The sequence below is a fragment of the Theileria orientalis genome, chromosome 1, assembly GCF_000740895.1.
Source record: "Theileria orientalis strain Shintoku DNA, chromosome 1, complete genome".
NCBI classification, from domain to species: Eukaryota; Apicomplexa; class Aconoidasida; order Piroplasmida; family Theileriidae; genus Theileria; species Theileria orientalis.
This window is the reverse complement of record NC_025260.1, coordinates 451,096-477,172: the sequence shown is the minus strand read 5'-3', so window position 1 is coordinate 477,172 and position 26,077 is coordinate 451,096. Positions and strand designations below refer to the sequence as shown.

At 48.7% G+C, this 26,077-nt stretch overlaps 8 protein-coding genes across 8 annotated transcripts; 5 read left to right on the top strand and 3 right to left on the bottom strand.

Annotated features, from left to right (window-relative positions):
• Positions 1-624: 624 nt before the first annotated feature.
• On the top strand, positions 625-3,930 carry TOT_010000218 (eukaryotic translation initiation factor 3 subunit 10; the record flags this gene model as incomplete). Its single annotated transcript, XM_009690757.1, has 3 exons — positions 625-2,407; positions 2,621-3,134; positions 3,159-3,930. 3 exons carry the CDS (start codon positions 625-627, stop codon positions 3,928-3,930), a joined length of 3,069 nt encoding a protein of 1,022 aa, XP_009689052.1.
• A 228-nt stretch (positions 3,931-4,158) lies between these two features.
• Positions 4,159-4,455, top strand: TOT_010001184 (dynein light chain 1; the record flags this gene model as incomplete). Its single annotated transcript, XM_009690756.1, has 1 exon — positions 4,159-4,455. One exon carries the CDS (start codon positions 4,159-4,161, stop codon positions 4,453-4,455), a length of 297 nt encoding a protein of 98 aa, XP_009689051.1.
• A 118-nt stretch (positions 4,456-4,573) lies between these two features.
• Positions 4,574-5,115, bottom strand: TOT_010000217 (DNA-directed RNA polymerases I, II, and III subunit; the record flags this gene model as incomplete). The annotated part of the gene is made up of 3 exons (XM_009690755.1): positions 4,574-4,697; positions 4,765-4,916; positions 4,954-5,115. 3 exons carry the CDS (start codon positions 5,113-5,115, stop codon positions 4,574-4,576), a joined length of 438 nt encoding a protein of 145 aa, XP_009689050.1.
• Positions 5,116-5,301: 186 nt separating this feature from the next.
• TOT_010000216 (conserved hypothetical protein) lies at positions 5,302-5,889 on the bottom strand (the record flags this gene model as incomplete). Its single annotated transcript, XM_009690754.1, has 2 exons — positions 5,302-5,738; positions 5,769-5,889. 2 exons carry the CDS (start codon positions 5,887-5,889, stop codon positions 5,302-5,304), a joined length of 558 nt encoding a protein of 185 aa, XP_009689049.1.
• A 953-nt stretch (positions 5,890-6,842) lies between these two features.
• TOT_010000215 (uncharacterized protein) lies at positions 6,843-8,495 on the top strand (the record flags this gene model as incomplete). The annotated part of the gene is made up of 8 exons (XM_009690753.1): positions 6,843-6,965; positions 6,987-7,112; positions 7,146-7,248; positions 7,279-7,451; positions 7,483-7,552; positions 7,585-7,954; positions 7,987-8,380; positions 8,415-8,495. The coding sequence occupies 8 exons, from the start codon at positions 6,843-6,845 to the stop codon at positions 8,493-8,495; spliced, it is 1,440 nt and encodes a 479-aa protein (XP_009689048.1).
• A 968-nt stretch (positions 8,496-9,463) lies between these two features.
• Positions 9,464-10,924, top strand: TOT_010000214 (conserved hypothetical protein; the record flags this gene model as incomplete). The annotated part of the gene is made up of 1 exon (XM_009690752.1): positions 9,464-10,924. One exon carries the CDS (start codon positions 9,464-9,466, stop codon positions 10,922-10,924), a length of 1,461 nt encoding a protein of 486 aa, XP_009689047.1.
• A 588-nt stretch (positions 10,925-11,512) lies between these two features.
• Positions 11,513-25,597, bottom strand: TOT_010000213 (E3 ubiquitin-protein ligase HUWE1; the record flags this gene model as incomplete). Its single annotated transcript, XM_009690751.1, has 8 exons — positions 11,513-13,897; positions 13,958-18,172; positions 18,224-22,133; positions 22,329-24,040; positions 24,209-24,331; positions 24,608-25,296; positions 25,326-25,413; positions 25,445-25,597. The coding sequence occupies 8 exons, from the start codon at positions 25,595-25,597 to the stop codon at positions 11,513-11,515; spliced, it is 13,275 nt and encodes a 4,424-aa protein (XP_009689046.1).
• Positions 25,598-25,667: 70 nt separating this feature from the next.
• TOT_010000212 (hypothetical protein) lies at positions 25,668-25,903 on the top strand (the record flags this gene model as incomplete). Its single annotated transcript, XM_009690750.1, has 2 exons — positions 25,668-25,749; positions 25,821-25,903. The coding sequence occupies 2 exons, from the start codon at positions 25,668-25,670 to the stop codon at positions 25,901-25,903; spliced, it is 165 nt and encodes a 54-aa protein (XP_009689045.1).
• Between the last annotated feature and the right edge of the window lie 174 nt (positions 25,904-26,077).

Below are 26,077 nucleotides of genomic sequence, written 5' to 3'. Positions count from 1 at the left end.
TTAATAATATTTGAAAATTATAAACAACAAGATATGAAGGGTTATTATATGAAGTTAAATTATGAAAACAAAATGTGTTAAATCTAAGACAATAGTAGTAAAAACGAGAATATCAAAAATGATCTCAATCAATATATAAATTGTTGGATTAATCGAAAATAAATAAATGGAAGAAAATAAAACACTATAAACTGTTAATTGATATCCTGCTTAAATATAACTCCCCATTGTACCCAAGGTATTAAATCACTCATATAAGGTATAGTATAAGGAATCCACCGTGTTTTGGATAATATTTTGAAGCTTTTATTTTTAATCTGTAAAACATAAAGTATTTGTTTGGAAAGTCAAAAATAGATACCCTTTTCACATTGTATTCTATCGGTGGAAGGTCAAAGGTGGAATTTACAATAAAAAAACATTGTTTATGTAATTTAACAGAAATATCGTATACACTCGTAAATTGGAAAGTAAAATTTATAAGTTGTGTAATAATAAGTGTTTTAATTGATGAAATTAGCACGGTTGTCCCAAAACTAGAATCACCTACACAATTGATAGTTAAACACAGTAATTGAAGCTTGTAGCATATAAAAAACAGGTCTGAAAGCGCACCGATCAAAGATGCATAACTTTCAGAAGCCAGAAAACGCCCTGAAGAGGGCAGCAGAGCTGAGAGCAATAGGACAGAGCGACGAAGCACTGACAATACTGCACTCAGCAATAGGACACAAGTTCTTCAGAATACAGGGATGGGACATGGTGCAGGAGCAGATAATGCTGGAGTACGTGGCACTGTGCATAGACCAGGACAAGCTGAGAATGGCAAGAGACGGACTGCACCAGTACCGCCTAATCTCACAGCACGCAAACGTCGCCTCGCTGGGAAAGGTAATCGTAGAGTTGCTGGATAGAGCGGAGAATAGACTGAAGAAAATTAAGGAGACGGTGCCGGAAAGTGAACCACTGAAGGGAGGAATAGTGGAGGACGGAATGGAGTACGACGAGTCGCCAGAAGCACTGATGGCAAGCACACTGCAAGTGGAAATGAGAGACCCAGCAACGAAATCACTGCACGACGTGTACAGGTTCCTCTGGGAGATATATAAAATGATACTGGACATCATGAGAGCGACGCCGAAGCTGGAAAAGGTGTACCACGAAACAGCAAGAAAAGCAATCACGTTCTGCAGAGAAAACGGAAGACTGATGGAATTTAAGAGACTGTGCGACGTGCTGAGAGGGCATTACTCGTTTCTCTTGAAGGTGCAGAATAAGCCGGAGATGGAGTGCATGCTGAAGCCAGAGCTGCACATAGAGACGAGAATCAACCAGCTAATCACAGCGTGCGACATGGGGATGTGGAAGGAAGCATTTAACACAGTGGAGGACCTATATACGCTTGGAATCAGAGATTACATCACGAAGACGTTCCAAGGCTCAGTCTCAGTGCTGGGACAGCAGAAGGAGAAGCTGCTGAAGTGGCTGGCAATATTCTACGAAAAACTGGCGCTGATCTTCTGGGTGTCAGACCTGCACCTATTCCACGCACTGGCAGTGCTGAGATACGTGATGCACATCAGAATGTACAAGAAGAAGGTGGCGGAGGAGGAGATAAGCTACCTGTGCTCGAAGGCAGTGCTGGCAGTGTTGGCAGTGCCGAACTACCAAAAGCACTCGAAGGCGACGGAGTACTCGACGTCGCTGGCGACCTCGACCTACGAGATGCAGAAGAGAATGTCAGCACTGCTGGGCTATAACACAATACCGACGAAGGAGTCGCTGCACTCGTCGCTGGCACTGAAGAATGTGCTGCCGCTGGCAGACCCGAACGTGCAGAAGCTGTACGAACTGGTGGAAAGCAGCAACTCGATGAAAATGTGTGTGCAAATGGTTCCACTGCTTAACAAGTTCGAAGAGAAGACATCAGAATACGCAGAGAAGGTGAAGAGTGTGGGCGTAAACGGAACAGGAGTGACGAACCTGGCAACAATAAGAAGGTCAGGAGACGATAGTCTGTACTCCTACTACGAGAAGATCAAGAGCGTGGTCTTCCACAAGATGCTGGTGAGACTGTCGAAAGTGTACGCGTCAATGACAATAGAGTTCTTCACGAAGTCGTTATGTCCACCAGGATTCTACGAGTGGAACCAGGCGGAAAAGGAAATCGCAGAACTGGTGTACAGAGGCCTGGTGCACATAAGGTTCGACTACACGAACAGAGTGTTCCACTTCAACCGCTCGGAAGTTAACTCGGACACAATAGCGTCAATAAGGCACCAGCTGACAGACCTGGGAAAAAATCTGTACTACGCAATGAAACTGCTGACCCCAGGAGACGAGAATAAGACGAGTGAGCAGAGAAGATTGCAGCTGGTGACAATGAAAAATAACATAGAAAAGGAACGTGCAAGACTGCTGAAGAGAACGACGGAAATATACCAGAGAAGACAAGAACACCAAGTAGTGCAGATGAGAGTGGAGGAGGAAAGGAAGAAGTTGGAAATGCAGCAGAAAATAAACGAAGAAAGAGCAGAAAAGGAAAGAAGAGAAGAAGCACTGAGACAGCTGGAGCTGCAGAGAAAGAAAGATGAAAAGTATAAAATTAAGAGCGAAATAGCATCGCAAATACTGACGGAAGTTAAAAAGTTGTGCACGCAAACGTCTAAGGTGTACGTTAAGGGGAAGACGCTGGAAGAGTTGACAGTAGATGACCTGATCGACGGAGTAGTCAACTACGAGGACCTGGAAAAAGCACACGAAGAACACCTGCTGAGAGAACGACAAGAATGCATAAAGCAGAGAAAGGCAGAAGTGAGAAGAGTAGATCACTTTTTGAGAGCAGTGAGAGAAGCGGACATGGAGCTGTACGAAGAGTACATGGAAAAGCTGGTCAAGGGAGACACGGAGTTGCTGATGGAAGTGAAGAAGAAGAGAGAAGACAAGTACAAGGAGGACGCAGAAGCAATGCTGCAAGAAAAAAACCTGTTCAAAACAGTCATGGAAGAAAAGAAGGAGTGGGTGGAAGAACAATTGGCAGAAAGAATAGAAGAGTACGAAGAGATGAGAGATCAGCAGAATGAAAGATTTAAGAAGATGCTCATCTCAGAAAAAATAGCAAGAGCAAGACTGAGGTACCAAGAAGAGCAGCTGAGAAGAAGACAAGAAGAACAAATGAGGTTGGAAGAACAAAGAAGACAAGAAGAGTTGCTGAGAAGGAAGGAAGAAGAGGAAGAACAGAGAAGAAAACAGGAGGAGGAACAGAGGAAAAAGAGGGAACAGGAGGAACGCAGAAGAAAGTTGGACGAAATAGCGGAAATACAGCGCCAGAAGGAACTGGAAATAGAAAGAAGGTTAATGGGATCGTACGAACAGAGCACACAGCAGAGAGTGAGACCCTTTAGACAGGACAGCTACGGTAAGCAGGAAGGATACGTGAAGCAGGATAGCTTTGGAAGGCAGGATAGCTATGGAAAGCAGGATGGCTATGGAAAGCAGGACGGATTCGTGAAGCAGGATAGCTTTGGAAGGCAGGATAGCTATGGAAAGCAGGATGGCTATGGAAAGCAGGACGGATTCGTCAGACAGGACAGCTTCGGAAGACAAGGTTATGGAAAACAAAGAGAAGAGCACAAGGAAGGAATGACGAGAACCGCGTCGAGAGAAGAAAAGTTCACAAGAACGTTGAGAGAAGACGGAATAGAAAACCATAACGTAAAGGAAACGCTGACGAGAGAACTGAGCAGAGAAAAGGGAACACGAGATGGAATCAGAGAAGGATACACAAGAAACAACAACGTCCAGAGAGAAGGAGACTCGTCGGAGGACTGGAGAAACGAAATTAAAAAAAATGAAAATAAACAGTACAGAGGATTTAATAAAAAAATAGTCAAAAAGCTGAGCGACGACGAAGGAAGCTGGCGAAGATGAGGCGAGACACAATCTAATAATACAAAAGTTAATATAATATCAAGTTTAAAATATATGTTAAACACGAAGTGTATGCTTTTAAATAAAATTTAATCAGAGGGAAAAATAAGCGGATAAGCCGTAAAAGAGTAAAACAAAGAGGACAAACACACACAGGACCGAAAGCGAGGAAACTAAGTTAAAACAGCCGAGATAGTGGTAAAAGGGCGAGAAACATATAAAGCGAAAATGGCAACGCCGAGAACTGACCGGAAGCCGACTGCGCAGGACGCAGTGGTGAAGAACGTGGACATGGACGAGGAGGCGCAGGCGCACGCGCTGAAGACGGCCGAGGAGGCGCTGAGCAAGTACGAAGTGGAGAAGGACATAGCGGCGCACATCAAGAGGGAGTTCGACCGGACGTACGCGCCGACGTGGCACTGCATCGTCGGAAGGAACTTCGGGTCGTTCGTCACGCACGAAAAGCAGTGCTTCATCTACTTCTACATGGGAACGATGGCAATAATGCTCTTTAAAAACGGCTGAGGCCACAAAGTAATGTGATCATCAGAAAAACGCGACCCGGAAGACGAGAAGGGGCGAGAGCGGAATACATGAATACACACGCACATATAGAGCAAATAGATAGAAAATTAGAAATTAGTTATCTGTTGGCGGAAATGCGCCTAACCAAAATGTATATCTTCATATCGAGGTCGAGGTCGGCGACGACCTGCTTGTCGGCAGTGAGGGACATGAGAAGTCCACCGAAGGAGGCGTAAATAGTCCTAAAAGAAGGTGAGTCGGAGAAAAGGGAGAAAGGGTAAAATTATAACCAAAATAGTTGGTGCTTACCGCGTTTCTGAGGAGACTTCCTCGAACTTGAAGATTTTACCGTACATGGCATACTCGTAGTCCCCGAGGAGGCTGGGAACGTCAGGGGACTCGCTCAAATTGACCTCGGAGCCACTGGGCAGCAAGGAGTTCGTGATGAGAATGTGAAGCATCTGAAAAGCGATGAGCGGACGTTGGAGTCTGACTTACAGCCTTGCTGTTGACCTGCAAAAGGTCAGAATTGACGTCCAGCAGGAGTTCGGCGTCAAAGCCGGTGCTTTTGGCGCTCAGCCTGGAGACGCGCTCGAACTTGGAGTTGTCGATCGACCGAACCAAGAAGCGGTCCTCAAAAACGCAAGAAGCGGTGGTCATTTTTAAGAATCTGGGAAAAGTTGCGATAAAAAACTATAGTATGAAAATATGTAAAAAAAATATAAATTCAAGGCCAAAGTGCAAAGAAGGACCAATATAAATTCACAGCACAGCACAACAATTTGTAGTATATATTCAGAAAAAATAATTAATGTGAGTTGTTAAAGCTGATAGAGCTGGTGGCTTTTAATCACCCAAAGCTGAAGCAAGGTCGTCGTCATCCAGTAGTCCATCTTCGTCCATTTCGTCTTCCTCTTCCTCGAGTTCGTCCTCCTTCCATGGGTTAGGCTTGTCAATGTGCAGCTTTTCGTGGAGCTGCTCAGAAATACCGAATCCGACAGGTTGAATCAGTGCACTGTAGACGTTCCTATCTACAACCGGGGGTTGCACGGCGTCATGAATCCAGGTTTCGAACATTGGAACCACGGATTTGAGCACGCCTACCAAAGTCTTCTTTATAACCTGCTTTGCTTTTGCTCCCATGCCGCCAACATTTCCTTGTTGCAAGAGTGATAAGTTGGTGAGTCCACCCTTGAGAAGTTCCCTTTCCAAGTCGGTCGCAATGAGGTCAACCACTTCATCAACCTTTGAGTTGAGATCATCCCTTATGACCTTGGTTAACCCTAAAAAAAATTAAAAAATAAAAAAATTACTTTCAATGCTGGCCTTTTGGACGAAGGAAGAGTTCTTCGATGGTCCCAAAAAATTTGCCCTGAATTTGTGTGATTGGGCAACACTAAAGAGAAGAGTAACGACAAACAAGAAGAATTTCATTTTAATTGGTAATTAAAACAAGAGAATAGTATAATTTGTAGTTTATAATGCGCTGAAGCAACAAATTAAATCTGGTTTTGATGATTAATGAATCTAGAAAGACGAATCAATCCACATACACCTTCGTGTAAATAATGTGTTAAAAAATTAAATCTAGGGGTTAAATCTTTAAAACTTATGTATAATTAAATCTGTAAATATAGTGAATGGCAAACAGCTTTGTGCACCTACATCCGGGTGATGTTGGAATCCACTGCAGAAATAGTATTCTTTATCTGCAGATAGGTGTTTGTGAATGATAAAATTAAAATAGGTCTACAAGAAAAATAATAATACTAAAAAACAGAATAAACTATATACAGTTGCATTCGTAGGCTTGAATCGCTGGTTTTAGAATATTTTGGGTGCATCATAGAACACTCAAGAGTTCGAGAGTAATTAATGAAAGAAAATACTATGAGTTAAGTATTAAAAATATATAAATAAAAATAAATTTAAAATAAGCCAGTTTGAACAAAAAAATATGTGTAGATAAGATCTATAACAATGATTAATCGAACAAGTGTAGATTGTACCTTATATACGGAAATTACTAGATTATTATTCATGATAAAATATCTCTTTGTCTACAGTACTATTAATTAACTTGTGTATAAAAATAATTGGATTATCCTGTGTGGATAAAAACCATGGGATTCTATCAGTAAATTATTAAAAATATATAATTAAATGGTTTTTTTAAAGAGAATAGTGAATATATGCCAAATCAATATAGTCAATTGCATAAATATTAATAAAATCTTATGATAAATTCATTCACACTACCGTGGTATTAACAATGTTTATAATAATCAAGAACTAATCATTAAAGTTGTATATTGTTGTTATTTTGTATTCATAATATGGTTTTGATTCATAGTTATAAAACAAAAATTAAATGAAAATAAAAGAAAATGGAAATTAGAGTTTTGCATAGAAAAAGATCAGATTATGCCCCGGAAGGGCCTAACGAAAGGCCGAAACCAATGAGAAATCCGGATCCAGAACTTCACCCATTCTCAAGGGTAAGGAAAACGGTTAAACAAACCAAAGTTTAGGCGAGAGAATACACGAGAGCACTTATCGCAACAAAGATGGATAAAATGTTCGCTAAACCGCTAATATCGGTATTAGAAGGACACATAGACTCAGTAAATACAATGGCAGTCAGTAGAACGAGGCTGGTAAGTGAAGTGATGTAAATAGTGGATGAATAGGCAGATCTGTTCACAGGATGCTGCAAAGGAGAAGTGAGAATGTGGAATCTGCTGAAAAAGCAAAGAGGAAAGATAATAGGAAGGCACGAAGGATTCGTTAACGGTAAGTTAAATGGAGTTTAAGATTGAGTAGGTTTATGCACAAATAACGATGGAACTCTTTTGTACTCGTGCGGAAACGATAAGTACCTGAAGTGCTGGAAAGTGAGAGACGTTAGCAAGGTAGAAGAGCTGGAAGACGAGGAAGCAGAGTCATTAAGAGAATATAACAAGCCACTAATAGAAGAATATAAAGCGAAGTCAGAGGTTAGAAGTAAAAAAAAATAAATTGGCGTAGCCGGCACACGCATTCCTGTCGAGTAGCATACTTAACGGACTGGATCACCACTGGTCAAGTGACCTGATAGGTAAGCAAAAGAATGAAATAAAGAGAATTTAGCAACAGCAGGAGACGAACTGGACATATGGGACGGGTCAAGAAGCCTACCAATCATGAAGTTCGAATGGGACTGCCAATCACTGTACTGCGTTAAGTTCAACCCATCAAACGTAAGCAAAAAAGCAAATAAAAGTAATCAGTTCAACGTGCTAGCGTCAACAGGAGCAGATAACTCAGTGGGTCTGTACGATATAAGAGCAAACACACCAATAAGAAAAGTTATACTGAGGCTGAGGTCAAACGCAGTGAGCTGGAACCCACAGAATCCAATCAACTTCACAGTGGCGAACGAAGATTCTAATTTATACACATTTGACACAAGGAAGCTGCAAAAGGCACTAATAGTGCACAAGGACTTCACAAACTCAGTGTAAGTGGGATAAAAAAACGAAAAATGTTTAGAACGGACGTGGATTACAGCCCAACGGGGAAGGAATTCGTAGCAGCCTCGTTCGACAAATGTATACGGCTGTTCACAATGGAAGGAAGAAGCAGAGAAGTCTACTCAAACAGAAGGATGCAAAACGTGCTGTGTTGCAGATTTTCGCTGGATGGAAGATTCGTATGCTCAGGAAGCTCAGACATGTGCGTGAGAATATGGAAATCAAATGCATCAGAACCGATGGGACCACGAACGTATAGAGAACAAGTGACTTTGAACTATCGAAACTCACTGAAGGAAAAGTATAAAGCATTGCCGGAAATAAGAAGAATTCAGCGACACCACCACGTGCCGAAGCTAGTGCTCAAGGAACAGAAGCAAAGACAGGAGAAGATCACAGCGAAAAGAAGAAAAGTAAGATAAAAATAAAATAATAAATGCAATGTAGGAGATAAATAAGGCACTTCACACGAAGGAGACAAAAATAGCGCAGGAGAAGGAGAAAGCAATATTGAACCAAAGAGAATAAAGTTAAATGTCTCATACATACATAAAGTAACATGTAATATAAGTAATATAAATTGTAAGTGTTAACAAGATAAACTAATTAATACAATTATAAAAAAAGATCATAGAACCTGATCACACATCAGGAAGGGCAGGCAAAGGATCTATGGAAATAAACTAATTAAACGGACAGATCAGAATACAGCAAATACAGTGCTAATATACAAGGTTATACAACCTTGAAACCAATTATTCGTCCAATGGTGATAAATTTTTCAACAACCGTGATGTAACCAATTTATGGTGTCAATCATCAAAGTTGCAGTTGATATTTTTCAATATAGTGGTTGTATTTAGTATATATCAAATTCGATAGTTTGTTGTATTATAAAAATTAAACGCAGTTGTTATGAGTAAATATGGAAATTGTCGAACTAATTATATACCAATACATAAAATATTGGAATATATCATATAATTGCATCCACTTTGACATTCCAATGTCCAAGCCGATGAACGAGCATAAAAATAGTATACTCTTTTGACATACCATAGAATTTGGATCTTGTATTATAAACATCAAGTTGCCTCTTCCTCTAGATAACAAATATAATTCCTCGTTCTTTTGAGATTTACAAGCATATGACTGTTGTATAAATAAAAGCTAAATTATAGTTGTTAACTGAGGCTACTTGATGTTTAATTGACCGGGCATTACATAGTTCTTTCAGTTCAAATTGTAGTTCGTACAGAATCATCGATAATCATATGTGCATTTTTTTGTTTTAATTATATTTGTTTATCATTAGAATCAATATTTACCAAACCAAAATATTTATCGATTAAATATTAAAAAAGTTTACGAACAAGTAACAGAGAAGGATATTTTGAATTTGTACACCAAATGTATTTTTAACCAGAGATATTTAATTACCCACACCCTAAGCTTAACAAATACATTACAATAATTATCCTCTCCAGCTGATTGAAATGTTTGGTAAGAAATCGGTGATTATGGACGATTATGTCCAAAATGATATAAATGACTGTGTAGCTAATGAAAATTATTACGACAACGTAGCAATCAGAGATATAGGTTATGAGAGAAACTTAATGGACCATAAAATGAAGGCGGAAGCAAACACATTGAAGTTAAACAGGGATTTGGAAGAAACACCACCATATCTTAAACTAAACGGTTTAGAGATGTACAACGGAAGAAGAAGCGGAATCTACGAAAGGAATCGTAAGAATAAGTTTGATGATGAGACATTCATGGATATACTTAATAAAAACGGAATCAAATTTGAGTCCAAGCAAGAATTGATCAGAATTCTAACCAAAATAAGGTGCAAGTACTCATGGTCACAAGGATTCTCATTACAACTAGGATCAAAAGGAAGAAAAATAATGTTGCAACTTCTGAGATTAGCCTACAGGTCAAATAAAAAAAATAAAAACATATTCCAAAACAAGAACCCACCCACAACGATAAGCAACCTTCCATTCTTCAAAATATCAATGTTATGGGAGCTGGCGAATGATATGGGCGTGTTCGAACATGCGATATTGATTCACGAACTGTTTGGCAGCTTTAAGAAAAAGTTAATCACCCCGGAAAATACAAGCTTTTATTTCCCAGACACTGGAGCCGAGAAGTATAAATATAAAAATAACATTTACCGTAAGTTTGTAAAAAATTTTATTCCATCCGTAGAAAGGAGACTGAACGAAAATATTGAACTGGAACCGAAACATAACGAGCTTAACAACGCAGCGTACGGTATGCCGCAGAGCGGTGAATTTGTGAAGATGAGGGAACAGATATCCCAGGAAAACTCGATGAACTTGCGGAACTCGATCATAAACGACGTAGTGTTGTCACAAGACCACCTCACAATGAACCCACCATATTCTCCCCAAGCTGTAGGGCTGATGCATCAAAACAAGCACCAATACTCGCTGACCCCTCCAGATGAAGCAAACAACCTGTTCAACATGAAGGGTAAGTACAAGGAGAAATGTTATAAAAATGTAGCATTCGATGCATACAATCAAGGGGTGCCAGCAGCCAATGCAGCCATCAGCGCCGGCCCGAGGTCATTCTTATCAAACGAATTAAACCCGCACATGAACTTCACTCCAACGCATCAGAATTTCATTTTCAAACAGAATAAGTTCCGCGGGTCGCCCAGCTCAGTGTCGACCTGCGTGTCGTCATATGTGGAGGAGGCCATGAACGACCACAAGCTGCTCCACGCAGCCACAGCATACGACTTATGCAGTCCCCTCAACGGCTCATTCTCCGATTTATCAGACGTAAACGGCTACATGACGATGGACAATGAATTGACCAACTACGACAGCATATTCCTGGACAACATGGTAAACGTCGATCAGATGGAATCAGAGACTCTGGAATCCTTTTCCTCATATTTGAATGCCGAATAAAAATACACAAAAAAAGGCATTATTGTGCTCATAATGTTTAAATTATACCTTCATCTAACGTAGTTTTAATTTATAGTGTTTATTTACGCGTTATTCAGTGTCTACCTTCGCACTCATCTGCAGATTTTTGGTACAGTGCTTTTACGCTTAGTTTTACAGGGTAACTGGTAGGTTATGATATTTATCATGAATGAAAGCCGGAAATTTGGTCTTAATATCGCAACTGGTGCGCGAAGGCCAAGTCGATTATGCTTAGACACTCTGCCGTGTGTGTGCTCAACTGAGTGGAAAACGGTACCGGCGCCCACGTATACTGAATATGTAAATGAGTGCAGCTCTGTGAATAGCGAATACTGAAAGTGTGTAGATGCCACTAGGTATATGAAGAGGTAAGAGAAAGAGAGCGTATCTGGTAACACAATAACTGTCTAAGGGCGCGCAAGGCCGGACAAAAAAGTTCAAGGCTGAGTAAATGTGCAACGCTGTCTAAGGGCCCGCAAAACTGCCTAGAAAGTGAAAGGGTGAGTAAAAAAGTGCAAAACTGAGTAACGCGAAATATAGTTTAGTAGATTAGCGGCAGTTTGAAAATTAAATAAATCCAAATCCCTCTTTTCCTTCCAAAATTGCCTGGAGAAGCTTCGACTTAAGCATGTCCTTAGACCGGTAAACGGGGAGGTCAAGCTGGTTGAAGCAAGTGTGCGCGGTGGGCAGCCTGTCCTCGCCGAAGGTCTTGTGAATGGACATCTTTTGGGGCCCGCGCATGCCCATGAGGTTCTTGAAGCCGCCGATGGGCACGCGGCTGGTGCCAGTGACAAACTGCAGAAACGCAGCAAGGTGACTCTGGTCAAACTCGCCCAAGATCTCCCAGAGCCACCGAATCTGGTCACTGGACTCGGAGTAGTTGACGTACTCCACGTTCTGGCGCATGTTGCGCAGGTCAATGATCGGGATGCCGGAGATGAGCAGCTCCAGCTCCCGGTCGTCGAAGATGCTGATGAGCTCGGGGGAAATGAGCTCGCGGAAGCCCTCCATGAAGGCGTCCAGCTGGTCGCGGATGCCGTTGGTGACCTTGTGCTTGCAGAGCAGCTGGATGTAGCGGTGCTTGTTGTCGTCGGTCACGAGGATGTTGCGGCCGTTGGGGATCAGGTCGATCACCTTCACCTTCCCGAACTCGTCAATCTCAGTGCTGAAGTAGAGCTCGAGGCCCAGCTGCTCCAGCGTCGAGTTCCTGATGCTGATGAGGTTGTTGTAGAACTGCGGGTCCACCGACTCCGCGTCGCAGGGCGTGATCCGCGTGCCGAGCATGTGCTTGTAGAATGAGCGGCAGAAGTAGGCCTCCATGTGGTGCCCGTCGTAGAGCGCCTTGCCGATGATCCTGCCGATGAACCTGAAGTAGTTCAGGTGGTCGGGGTTAATTGCGGAGAGCGGGTTCGGGTGGTTGAACTCCTGCTTGCGGCCCTCGCGCGTGAAGAGCGCGTAGTTCGGGTTGAAGATCTCCTTGGAGAGGATGGTGTACCACTCGCGCGTCAGGCCGCCGGCGTCGACGCCCTCCTCGCCTCCGAAGGAGACCGTCAGCTTCCCCTTCATCTCGTCGCTCGTCTTCAGGCGCAGCTGGTGGTAGCTGTCGAGGAAGACGTGCTGTCTCCTCACGTTGATCTTGATCGGGTCGATTCGCAGGCCGATGCGGCCCTCGCGCAGCTTCTGCCTGAAGTACTGCCTCTTCACGTCGAAGCTGAGGCACATGGGCGCCACTTTGATGAGCGGCAGGAACGCGTTGTTGAGCATGGAGGGGCTCTGCTTGATGAACAGGTTCAGCAGCTTCTTGTGTTTCTCCACGAAGTTGAAGCAGGTCACGTGGGTCGTGCTCATGTCGATGAGGTCGTCGTCGTCGTCGCGCAAGCCTCTGGCCCACTCCATGGTCAGACTTGAACCTGGGTAATCGTCGAGAGAATATTGATCTGGGTTTTCTCCTTCTGGGAACCCCTGACCTTCTCCGGGGTTTTGGGCTTCCGGGAACACGTTACTTTCTCCGGAACGGAAAGCTGACGGCGGATAAATATCTGCCGATTGTAAGGCCCGGAGTGTGTAAATATCTCCGGAATGTAAAGCCTGGAGCGGATAAATATCGCTGGCCTTAAAGCACCGCTTCTCTCCGGGCCCCGCCGCCTCGTAGTTGATGTGCGATAGGATCTTGTCGAACTGCATGTCGGGCACGTTGTACTCGTGGGCCATCATCGTCTGCGAGATCGTCAGGAAGACCTCGATGAGCGGTATGAGCGAGCGCACCTGGTCGAAGTTCTCGGGGTCCTCGATGTGCAGCTCCTTGTAGAAGTCGCCCGCGATGTCCTTCGCCAGACTCAGCTCAGTCAGTTGCTGCAGACACTCGTCCAGGTGCTTCCACAGCTTGTCCAGGCGCAGCTCCTTGAAGAAGCCGTGCAGCTCCTCCAGGTACCGGCCTGCCGCCGACTCCTGCTGGTCTGACTCGCTCGCGTCTGACTCTGCGTAGGCCAGCTTCACCGTCTCCAGCATCAGCTGCGTCATCCTCACCAGCGCGAGCATCAGCGGCTCCATCTGGTACTCCAGGTGCATTTCCAGCTTCTCTTCGTCGGTGTCCGTCATGTTGAGCAGGCAGGAGGATATCAGCTTCTGCACCTCCCTGTATTTGGTCGCCATGAACTCCACGATCAGCGTGCGGTGTCTATTCCTGAAAAGCGCCGCCATGATCTGCGAGATGATTTCCATATGCGCGTTTGCGTTTGCGTCCTTCGCGTTGCAGAGCTGTAGCCAGGCGCTCTGGCACCTGTAGGAGGTGAATATCTGCAGGAACATGACCAGGGCGCCCAGGCTCAGCGAGTTGATGATGCTCGAGTGCACGTTCGAGTCGACTGCGGTGGTCCTCGCCAGGTCGCCCACAATCTCCTTGTCGAGCCCGCTCATGCTGGACTCCTGTCTGTAGTTGGCCGCGTTGTTCGACTCGGGCGTGTACGGGTCGAGGCCGTGTCCGTCGAGCTTCTGCGAGTCCGAGTTGTGTACGAGCAGGTTGTGGATGACCATGAGCAGGTGGTTCATGTGCTTCGTGCTCGACTGGAACAGGCTCGTCGCAGTCGCGTTGAAGAAGAAGTCGATCGGGTGGAAGCTCGAGATCCCGTCCGTGCGCTTCCTCTTCCTCTTCAGCTCGTGCGAAGTCGGCTCGTCCACGTAGCCCATGTTCCTCGAGAACGAGGTCACCGTCATCGGGAGCGCTATGAACAGGCTCCGCAGCTGCTCGAGAACTCGCTCCGAGCACATGTAGCTGAAGTTTTCGTACTCGAGCTTCGTCGAGGTGTCGAAGACCTGGCGGATGCTGTTCGAGAGCGTCTGCGGCTTCTCCCCCTGGTCAGGAGCCTGCTTCGGCTTATTGAAAAGCGTGTGCGAGCTTCTGAGTGCGAAGAAGCTCGAGAAGGCGTTAGCGCTCCTCGCGTTCACTATCTTCGGGCACTTTTTGAAGAATGTCTCGTCCACGTCGGCGCAGTCGTATTCCATCTCCACGTTCAGGATCGACTCCTTGAGCATGTACAGGAGCATTTTGATCAGGTCGTTCTGCGAGGGCCCCAGGGAGATGTTGTACAGCAGCTTGAAGAAGACCCTCTTGTTAATCTCGTTTGGCAGGAAGAACATTTTGCACACTCCGACCAGGGCGCTCGAGTCCATCTCTCCTCCGCAGCCTTTGGACAGCAGACTGTAACTCGAGTCTGCGGTCTCGTCTCCTTGCGACTCTGTCGGCGCGTGCTCCTCTTTGCTCTGCGCGTTCTCACCGGCCGCCCCTCCTGGCCCCTCCTTCTGTGCTCCGAACCCGGGTCCTCTTCTGTACAAACTTGGGCTGCAGGGCGAGGTCGGCAGCGACTGCATGATCTCGTCCATCACGTTGTCCGAGGTCACCTCCGGCGCCTCCTGCTGCTCCTGCTGTATCGACCTGTTCGGGAACAGGTCCATGAGCCCCGGGTCGAACGTGTTCAGTATCTGCGGTATCGACTGCAGTATCCTCGGGTCGAAATTGGAGCTCCTGTCGTCCATGTCCGTGTTCTCCGGACTCAGCAGCGAGAGGTCATTCATGGTGCCTGCCAGCGATATCTGGTTCAGCGACTCGTTCAGTCTCGACATCCTCAGGTTTCTTCCTGATAACAAGAACACGTCCCTCATCATGTCATTTCTCCTTCCCAGGCTGCTTGACATTCTTCTGCCAATTCTGTGTCTTCCATTGATTCTTCTGTTCATTCCGTTCTGTCCTCGTATCTCCCCTATGATGAATCCCAGTGTGAGCCCGTTTCCTCCTTCGTTCCTCGGCTCTGTGGCGTCCGCTCTTATGATCTGGCTCCTCGGAAATGCTCTTTCAAGGTCATTTCTGCCTGAATCGTTCCTGTTCATGTTGTTCAGTATTGGCAGGATGAATGGCCTCGACGCTGTTACTGCGTTCGCCGGATTCGATCCTGCGGGCGCCCTCGCCGCGTTAGAACCCACCTGCAGTGAGTTGAAGTGCGACTGGAACCTCGAGCGCAGGTTCTCCAGCAGCTGTGGCTGCGAGTTTGTCTGCTGACTTGTGTTCGCCGGCCTTTCCAGCGCCTCCAGACTCGTGGTGATGTTGGTCAGGAACTCGTTCACTGAGTTAAAGGCCTCTCCTCTGAAAAATGGCCCCAGCGCAGCCAACAGACTCGTGTTGTCTCCCTGCAGGTCTATTGACGCGTTAATCTCGTTTGCTTCAGTCGAGTTCTCTCCGTAGATCGCCCTCGTCACCTCCAGCCTCAGCGCCCTCGGCAGCGCCTCCAGGTACTGCAACTCGGACCTCGAGGGCACAGGCTCCTCGAGGTTCGCTGCCGGCCTCGGCCTAGAATCTCTCAGTGAGGAGACTGTGTCTACGCTTATCGTGTTCAGCTGCTGTGATATGATCTCCTCCCTCATGTCGGTGGGCAGCTCCGCTATCACTCCCGGGTCCATGTTCGCCAGTGAGAACAGCTCCGTGTACGTGATTCCGAGTGCGTTTGCTATGAGTTCCAGTCCCCTGTTATAGTACCTGCCCTGCGAGTCGACGTCCACAGTTTCGCTATGCTCAGGCACCACTGGCTCAGTTACAATGGGCTGATTCTCTGATTGATCGCCTAACAGGGTAGCCTCGGCAGTTTGGTCCGCCTGTACACCATCAAAACTGGGTTGGGTCGTTGGCACACCATCAAAACTGGGTTGAGGAGTTTGCACTCCGTCAACACTTGACTGAGCAGTTTGTGCGCCGTCAACGCTCGCCTGTACCTCCTGATGCGGGACAACGCCATCAACGCCGGGCTGGGCCTCCGCCTCCTCCTTTTCCGCCTTGGCCTCCTGCTCCTCAGTCTCCGAGTCGTGATACTTCACCTTGAACACCTTCATCCTCTTCAGCAGCACGTGCATCAGCGGGTCCGGCAGCTGGACCGTGCACGGCCTCTTGAACTGAGGGAGCAGCGGGTTCTTGGAGAACATGTCAAAGTCGCCCGAGCTCGACCACGTGTCGTTCTGCTGTCTGTTGTCGTTCGTCTGCACCGAGTCCTGCGTTCTGAAGCCCCCCGTGTTCCTCGAGGTTCCGTTCGACGACTGCCTGTTGCTGTTGGCCGAGCCCACGGTGTACATCCTCTGCGCGCTAGTGGCCGCCGGCGGGTACGCGACGCTCGAGACCGTGGTTGGAACTCTGACGTTGTTCGAGTGGCTCAGGTTGTACCTCGCGTTCTGGTTGTTTGCGAACTGTATTTCGATGTGGATGGTGTGGTCCCCGTGGGTTCCTTGGGTCCCATAATTCCCGTTGTTCGACCTCGTGAGTGTTCTCTGGCTTCCGTACGTCGAGTCCTCGTCTGCGGGCACTATCTCCTCGGCCCCCTCATCTGCGTGTTCGTCGTGTTCGCTCAGCGACGCCAGGTAGTCGCTTTCGTTTTCCTCCGGGATCGATATGTTCGTCGTCGTGTCTATGATCTGGCTGTTTTCCGCCCTCGATGCCTCGTCGATCTCTCCTGCCACCCGTATCCTCGGGCCCTCGTCCTCTTCTTCCTCCTCTGCGTCCTCCATGCTCGAGCTTGAGACTGAGGGCGTGTACTCGTTCGACTGGTAGTCCTCCTCCATCTCGTGCGGCAGCACCATGTCCACGTTCGCCTCGTCCTCAGACGCTTCGTCCATCGCATTATCTGTTTCCGTGGTCTCGTTGCTCTCCGAGCTCGAGACGTCTATGATCATCTCTCCCTCGGGCTCTCCCTCCTCAGTGTACTCGCCCTCCTCCGTGTACTCTCCCGCCTCTGTGTACTCCCCTTCTTCAGAGTAGTCGAGTTCTAATTCGTCGTCGTCCTCGTCGTCTTCGTCTTCGGTTACGTCCTCGCTATCCTCGTCGGTGTCCATCTGATCTGAGTCGTCGGTCACTGAATCCTCCAGCTCCACGACCACTGCTGCTTCGTCGCCCTCTTCTGGCCGCGGCTGCTCGTACGTGACGTTCGTCGTGTTCGTGAGAAGCACGAGTACTCTCGTGATTGAGCCGCAGACCACTCTCGTCTCCGATTTGAACAGGTCTAGCCTCGCCAGGATGATGCACAGGTTCTTCTTCAGGTGCACGAGCACTTCCGAGAGGTCAACCGTGTCGTTGAACCTGAGTTGAAGCAGGTTGTGCAGCAGGTTACACAGCGTGTACACTGCCATGGGCACCAGGTAGGGTCCTGTATCTCTGTGGTTCATTCCTGCTATGTGGTGCAGCATCTCCGCCAGCTCCTCGACCACGCACGCCGCAGCCTCTTCGCTATGCGAGGACAGTACCATCAGCGTGGTTGAGTAGCTCTCCAGCGAGTCGATGATCATCTTGCGCATCCGCTCCACTTCCGAGGCCTCTTCCGTCTCCGACTTACTCCCGCCGGACCCGGTCCTCGCTGACGAATCCAGTGCGCTGGGCTCCATGTTCTTCGGGTACACTAGGCAGCAGATCATGCTGAAGACTGTCCTCGTTATGAACAGTATCAGCGACTTCATGTTGTACTTGTCCAGCCTCTCCAGCTTGTACGGGAACGTCCTTAGATGCAGCTCTCCCGCGGCTCCCCCGATTTTGCCCCCGTGCTCCGGGTAGTTAAGCGGCAGCGGGAAGTTATAGTTGATTGCGTTCAGCAGGAAGAAGTAGTTGCTCGTCGTGAAGGCCAGCGGGTAGAACGTCCTTGCCTTGCTACTCAACTTGTTACTAATCTTGCTACTCAACTTGCTACTAATCTTGCTGCTCAACTTGGCATTCACCTCGTTTTTCAACCTGCTTGTCTCCTTGGTGTTCGACACGTCCGTGAGCCCGTGCAGGTTGCACGAGATGTGGACGAACTCCGCTATCATTCTCACCATCTGGAACGCTCTCTTCTGGTCGATCTTGAACTCCGCGGTGTCGACCATCTCAAAGTCCAGTCCTTCCAGTGAGACCAGGTCCCTCACCAGCTTATCGTTCTTCAGCGCCACTGACAGGTCCTTCAACTCATAGTTCCGCGGCTCAACGGTTTTCGGCCATATCCGTGGTGAGTTTCCGCTAAATTGCCTTTCCTGCAAAGTCAACTCATACTTCGTCTCCAACGGTATCTCTTCGGAGATCGGGTACTGCGCCTCGTCCACTGTGATAACACACATGCTCTCCACCATCTGGAACAGCAGCATCGGGCACTTCCTGTTGAACGGGTGCATCCTTTCAATGAAACTGTTAAAATTCATCGGCCCCTGACTCAGCAGAGTCAGTATCTTGTTCTTTATGGACGGCCTCAGAACCGCGTTGTCCTCCATAACGCGCAAAACGATCGTGGAGACCATGCGCAGCGCCTGCGGACACTGCGCGGACCTCGGCAACGCCAGGAGCAGGCGCAAAAAATCCATGCTCGACTTGGTCGTCAGCGACTTGTAGCGCGCCAGCTTGTCCGCGTTCTTGTACGCCTCAGTCAGGCTCGTCAGGATCGAGAGCAGCGAGAAGGAGACCTCGCCGTCGAGCCCCGGGAAGAGGTCCAGCGTCCTCATGCACGCGTGGAGCAGGCGCTCCTGCGCCTGGTCCGAGACCTCGTACTCGCGGTACTGGCGCAGCGCGTCCCTCGAGAGCCTCGGCGGGTGCAGCAGCGTCGCGTCGAGGATGCTCGTCTTCACGAGCTCGTGCAGGCATATGAGCGCGTACTTGAAGAAGGGCGGCGGGGCCGCGATCTGCGGCGTGCACCCGCGCGCGTGGAGGCCGTAGCTCAGGCGGTCGAAGTCGAACTTAGTGGCCGAGGTCCTCTTCGCGAACCAGGTCTCCCACTCGCCGCCGAGGCACCACTCCGGGAGGAGGAGCGGGAGTCCGAACTTCCTCCTCATGTTCAGCAGGTTCATGCTCAGGACGCCCTTGCTGAAGCACTGCGCCCTCAGGGTCAGGAAGTGCTCGACCACCTCCAGCACGAGCTGGAGCATGTTGACCGGCTTGTTGTTCTCGTCCCTGACCTTGTAGGCCAGGTGCGTGAAGTTCTCCTTCCCCGCGAGCAGGTGCGAGAGCAGGTAGAAGAGCGCGAGCAGCCTCTCGTGGTGCACTGCCAGGCTGTTGTTGTAGTCCAGGTCGAAGGCGTCGTACTCCGAGGCCTGCCTGCCCGAGGACTTGCCCGAGTCCACCGAGTCTCTTCTGATTGGCACTGCCATGCCCAGGCCGCCCAGCTTATACGATCCGCGCGACTTCGCCGTGGTCAGTGAAACGCTCGACCTCATGACGACCGGCGAGTGCGGCGCGCCGTTCCACTCCGCGAGCGCCTTTTCGAGCACCTGCTCCAGCGCCGCCTGCTTCTCCGCGTCCTCGATGAAGATCACCGGGCTGAAGAGCGAGAGTGCGTTTTCCGTCTTCAGGTTCAGCCGACTCGCCTGGAACTCCCTGAAGGTCACCGAAATCTGAACCAGAATGTAGTTCAGGAGCGTCAGGATGCTAAACTCCAGGTCCGCGTTGTTCTTGTTGTTCTTGTTCTTCTGTTCGTCGCCTCCGCTGTGCAGTCCGTTCGTCATCGCGCTGGGCTGAGGCGGTTCTCTCCTCGCCCTCAGGTCCGAGGGCAGCGTGAACTTGAGCTTGAACGAGTGCAGCTTAAAGATCGTGTCGTAGGCTGTCGGCAGAAAGGTCGGCATTGAGCTCGACAGGTTAAGTATGTACTCGATAAGGTGCGCCCTGAACTCCAGTGACAGGTTCTCGATGATCTTCTTGTAGTCCACCGCGTCCACCGGGTACGTCGTGTCGTAGTCCATGATCGAGTCCATGTTGATGTGGAAGAGCACGTCGCGCGGCAGGCGGTAGTTAGCGCACTCGTAGTCCGTGCTCGTCGCGTCCGCTGAGTCCGTCTGGTCCGGCGGCTCTATGTTGCACAGGTGGAACAGGTGCGAGCGCTTCAGGTGCTCGAGTGCCTTCTGGTTCACGTTGTCGTCCTCCGCGACCTGCGAGTAATCTCTCAGGTCCATGTTCTCCAGCGTGAAGTCTCCGATGTTGATCAGCCAGTCCGTGAGCGCAGTGATGTCCGACGTGCCGCAGTGCGAGATTGCGTTGTTGATGTCCCTGTCGTTGAAGCCCATCTCTGAGAGCTGCGACCTCACCGTGTCCAGGTTCGTGGCGTCTGCGTCTCGCGAGTCCGCGTCCGAGTCCGAGCTGTTGGTCATCCGCGTCCTTCTCCTGCTCATGCGCGCGTTCGTGTGCGCCGGCGCTGCTCCTGCTGCTGACTGCTCTGCGGCCTCGCCCGGCGCGTTCGTGCCTCCGACGTTCAAAAAGTGCAGGTTCAGCGCCTGCTGCCTCGATGGCGAGAGGTAGTCGAGCACGTAGATGTGCACCTTGATCAGCAGCGTCGCCAGCTTCGTCGGCATGTAGAAGAACGGGCTCGCCGTGCTCGAGGCCGGCGCCGACGGCTCCAGGTTCGCCATGAAGCCGAACCAGCGCCAGCAGGTGCTCACGAAGCTTGCGACCATCTTGTTGAACATGTTGCCCACGTCTCTCCTCTGCTCGTGCTGAACGTGCCTCGAGCCGCTGACGTTGTTCGCTCCCCGCGAGCGCGTCGAGTTCTGCCGCACGCTCAGCTCGAAGGTGAGCAGGCTCATCAGCGCCGCGTCGATCTGCGTGTTCAGGACCGTCCTCGGGTTCGTGCACTTCGAGAAGAAGGAGAGGCATATTTGCAGCGAGTTGACCACGCTGCTGTAGAGCGACCTCAGCACCGGCAGCTCGCACTTGGCCAGGTCCTTCGCGAGGAGCTCGATGCTCTGGAAGGTCTCCGCGTCTATCTTCGGGCCCAGGATCTCCTTCCGGGTAAGCGTCGCGTTCATCTTCGCCGCCATCGTCGTCGCCACTGCGAAGAAGAGCGTGAAGAAGTAGTCGAACGAGTTAGAGACCAGCTTCATGCCCTCCGCGCTCACGAAGAGGCACATTGTGAAAAGGTACAGCCCGTTCGTCCTTTCGTCGATGATCAGCCTGTAGATCAACTCCAGCACGTCCGACATGTACTTCACCTTCATGAAGTACTTAACGTGCACGTCTGCGTCCGTGCCCGTTCCCGTCGCCGTTTCGTGCGCCGTCGTCAGCGAGTCCACTGTCGCCAGCAGACTGTATGTCAGCGTCACGATCTGGCTTGCGTTTTTGATCAGGTGCGTCCTCAGGCAGTCGTTTCCGTTCGTGCCCAGGCAGACCGCCTTGTTGATCGACATGTTAAGCGAGAGCATGACCGACCTCGCCGCCTGCAGCGTCGACCTGTACATTTCCACCACCATCAGGTCCCGGTCGCCCAGTCCGCAGTTTCCTGCTGTTGCTGCATCCTGGCTTCCTCCTTCGGTGCTCGAGTATGCGTAGAGGCACTGTGTTGACCAGAACAGGTCATTCGATGAGAAGACCACGTCGCTCTGCGCGTTTTTCTTGTCCGCCGTGAACTCCTTGTATGCTCTCAGCTGCGGGTGATCGTGCGACAGGTGCACGTTTGAGACCGGGCAGAACCGGTTTGAGATTGCGAATGACGAGGACAGGTTGTAGAACATGTTCGCCAGCTCCGAGGAGAGCACGTCGAGCGCCAGCGTCGCCGTCACGTGCAGGTCGCAGGTTGACATGTCCGCGAAGTTGACTCCGAGCTGGTGTTTTCCGCAGCAGCCGTTTTGGTACACGCTCGCGTTGTCCTTGTGCATCAGGTGCAGGAACTGCAGCGTGCCGTGGAACCTTTTGAAGTCGCAGTCCTTGATCATGTGCCTCTCGTCTCCCTGGCCGTTCGCGTCGCCCGTGTGGCTCGACTGGCTGCTGAACGAGGCCGACCTCGAGCCTGCGCGGCTTCCCGTCGACTTGGCGTTATCCGTGCAGTAGTGGTAGTTGTTCAGTCTGTGCACGTAGCTGTTCGTCGCTCTATGGCGCTTCCTCGGGCTATTCCTCAGGAATGAGGCCAGGTACTCCTGCGTGATCGCGTGGAAGTGTATCACTGAGGGCATCGGCGACTGCGAGGTCAGGTACTTCACGATGAGCACCAGCGGGTGCTGCGAGTATATTTGCAGGAACATCGGCGGCAGGCACGGCACTGTGCACAGCTGCATCAGCAGTTTAATCCCGTCGCACGAGTTGAAGTATGAGACGCTCTGCGGGTACGAGAGGAAGGTCGAGAGGCACTTGCCCAGGTTCGCGATCCTGTCTGCGAAGAAGTCTCCTGGCTTAAGCCGGTCCAGCAGCGAGAGCGTCTCCAGCGTGATCGGCTTCGCGTTCGTCCTGTACTGCTCCAGGTACTGTCTCTTTTCCGCGGCGGCCACTTCCGTCGGCACCGCCTTAAACTCCGGGAATGTCAGCGACTCCAGCAGCAGGTCATAGATAACTCTCACCAGCCTCTTCACCACCAGCAGGTGCGCCGAGTCGTGGTGTCTCACCACTGTGTCCAGCGATATTCCTATCGAGGCTGCCACTTCTCCGAACCTGTCGAAGAGCACGAACTCCTGCTTCACCACGATCTCCGCCAGCTTCAGCACGAAGGAGTACTTCATCGACTTGTAGTACTCCTGACCCGACCTGTGCATAAACAGGTCCGACACTGCCGTCGGCACCACGCCCAGCGCCTCCTCCGATCTCAGCGTCTCCTCGTTGATCGAGCACAGGAATGCCGGCACTATCCCCAGCCTGTGCATCTCCTCCTGCGATACCGGGTCGTCTCCCAGCGTGTCCAGGATCAGCGTCGCGACGCTGCTGTAGACTCCGTGTCCGTACTTCAGCGGGTCCTTCAGGATCCTCAGGATCACCGGCACCATCGGGCTCGTGGGCGCGAACACGTCGTAGTCGTTGATCTCAGTCCTTCCTGAGTAGGGCCTCGTCACTGAGTATATGTCCTTCACCAGCGTCTTGAAGAGGAAGATTCTTGCGCTCCACTCGCTCAGCGCCAGCCAGTACTCTCTGAGTACCTGCGGGTCGGTCGATGTCGGGAGCAGCCACCCCTGCGGCCATCTTTTTTTCTTCGCCGAGGCGTTTCCGAAGTGCACAAAGTGCTCAATTTTGTACATGTCGAACTTAAGCCTCGATATGAGCATGTGGAAGAGCTGCAGGTCCGTTCTCAGTGCTCTCGACACCGTCTGGTTGTAGTCCAGCAGCGCCTCGAGCACCTGCACCACGTAGATGATCACTGGTGTGAAGATCGGGTTTCTGCACCTCGTGAAGCGCACCAGTCCCTCCAGCACATTTACGCTCGTGAGCGCTCCGCAGTTTCCGTGGTACGATATGATCGAGTAGTACACGATGAGGAGGTGCAGCAGCACTCTCATTCTCTCCTCGTCTCTCACGATTCTTCTTCTCGATTCCGGCTCTCTCACCAGTTCTCTCCAGTTGAACTCGTCCGTGTAATTTTCGCAGAGGAACCCTGTCGCGTTCATCGTGCACAGCTCCTTTTCGTCCTTCGTCGTGTAGTCTACAGGTCCGCAACTGTCTTGTGGCTGCGATGCTGACCTGCTTCCTCCCATCTGCAGTCTCAACAGTGGCGGCAGTGGCTGCGATTCATTTGCGTGGTGCAGGTAACTCTTCAGTACCTTTATAAATATTCCGTGCGGGACTCCAAAGCCCAATAGGTTTGAGAGCGTCTTGTACTGTATTCCATCATATATCATTGCGGACAATAACTCAGTCGAAATTATCTAAAAGCATTTGTCAGTGAATATCACTCTTTTAACTGTCACTTAGTCTATCGGTGCTATCTAATACTCCAACTTCAACCAATAAATAGTCTATTATATGCTTATTTATCGTATAAATTTGATAAGTACATCCTTTCATCACTTCCAGACGCCTTAACAAACACTTACCATTGTCGAGTGATCTATGTACTCGTAACTCTTAATGAACCAGGATAATTCTAGGAGGAAGGAGGGATTATAATTTAGAAACTGCGTGTATGTCGATGTGTTTATTAGCAGCATACATATTAGCTAAAAATCAATGATCTTTTTGGACTGTTGAGACACTAGTGCCTACTCAAATAGCTAGTGGTCTCTACTTATGATCAATTTACTTATTTTTCTATTTAAACTTACTGATGACAGCCGCGTATTAACCAACAAACGTTGTAAATGTACAAAATAAAATGAGAACGTTTTCAGCAATTTATACCTCAGTATCTGAAGTATCATTAAAGCGCCCATTTGACTTACACACACGCTCATACAAATCACTAACTCTAACTACTGCTCTTAGGTATAACTTACGTGATGGTAACCTTCGTCTATTTTATACTTATCTACCAGGTACTTGTACGTCTTAAATATGTGAAAGTACATTTCGTTTGGGCTGGTAGTAAACACGAAATGGTTTATAGTGGCGTTGAACCCTTCGTTTTGATTAAAATGTAGACCTATTTCGGGTCCTGATTGCGATATTTGGTCATAGTTGATGAAATCTTCCAGGGGGATTTGGATTGACTGATCTGATGGTTCCTCTCTATTGTACAAATCTAGGCTAACGAACGAATCTTGAGCCAGCCAGTACTGGTAACACCTCAGGTAGTGATCCAGGACCAGCGGACATGATACAAAGAACTCGTTTTCTGCTCCTTGATCAAAAATCTTCGTGTAAGATGTGGAGTTAGTCGAAAATATCTCGTAGTCTCTTTCTGGGAGCGGGCTTGTTACAAAGGTCGCCAGCCTCGAGGACACTGCTGGTATCTCACTCATCACCAGGTTGCGTCTGTTTCTACTGCTGAAATACACGCACAGGAGCCTTGTTGAGTAGTACACAATTTCCAGGTTTATGTCGTCCAGGAATTTCTTAAGGTGGTCCATTGAGTTGTACAGGCTCTTCGACGTTGAGTTTTCCACGATCATTATTGACGTCTTCAGCGCCACCTTAACGAGTTCCACCTGCTTCGAGTAAGTTTCCGGATCCAAATCCAGTTCACCTAAACTTCTTTACTATTTGCTGACTAACCTCTCAGGTAACTCCCCGACATTTTCAGGTAGCGCGTAAAAATGTCGTCGAACCGGTTCAACACTGACGCCCAGCATATGATATCGCTCTACTCATCTTCATTAATCTAACTGGCTTACCTTTTCCCAAACCCACTGTGTAAAGGACCCAAGGTGTATCAAAAGTTCATCGTCCTTACACGTCGTTAAACACTCGATGAACCTTCTCTGGCACGGCTGTAGTGACGCCAGGACCAATTTATAATTATCTCCTTTGGGATATCCTATTTTCATCCTTTTTGTCTTGTAGGAGATTATATTTCAGGCTGGTATGACTAAAATGTTTCTTACTTTTTTTCACGCGATGATCAAGTCAACAATGTGTACTTGCATGATACATCTAAGTATTTTATCAAGGTTAAATCCTCAACAGATTCGAGATACGCGTTTAAAAAAACACGGATGAGCTCAATCTTGGTTATCGGATTATAATATAATCCACATTAAACATAAACAGACAAGATCAGAAAAGAAAGTAATAAAGCAACAATAAATGAATCCGAGATGCAAAATTTACAAATTAATTTACAAAGGCTCTAATTATTAATTATGTAAACTAAAAGTCCGAATCCAATTCGATTTAAATTAAGAATCACAGTAAATAAAATTAAAACGGTTGTTTTAGCCGAGTACGTAAAACAAATAAAGTACAAAAATGTGTTTTTGATATTAACAAATTAATTGTTATTCTATGTAGGTGATGCTGTATAAAAT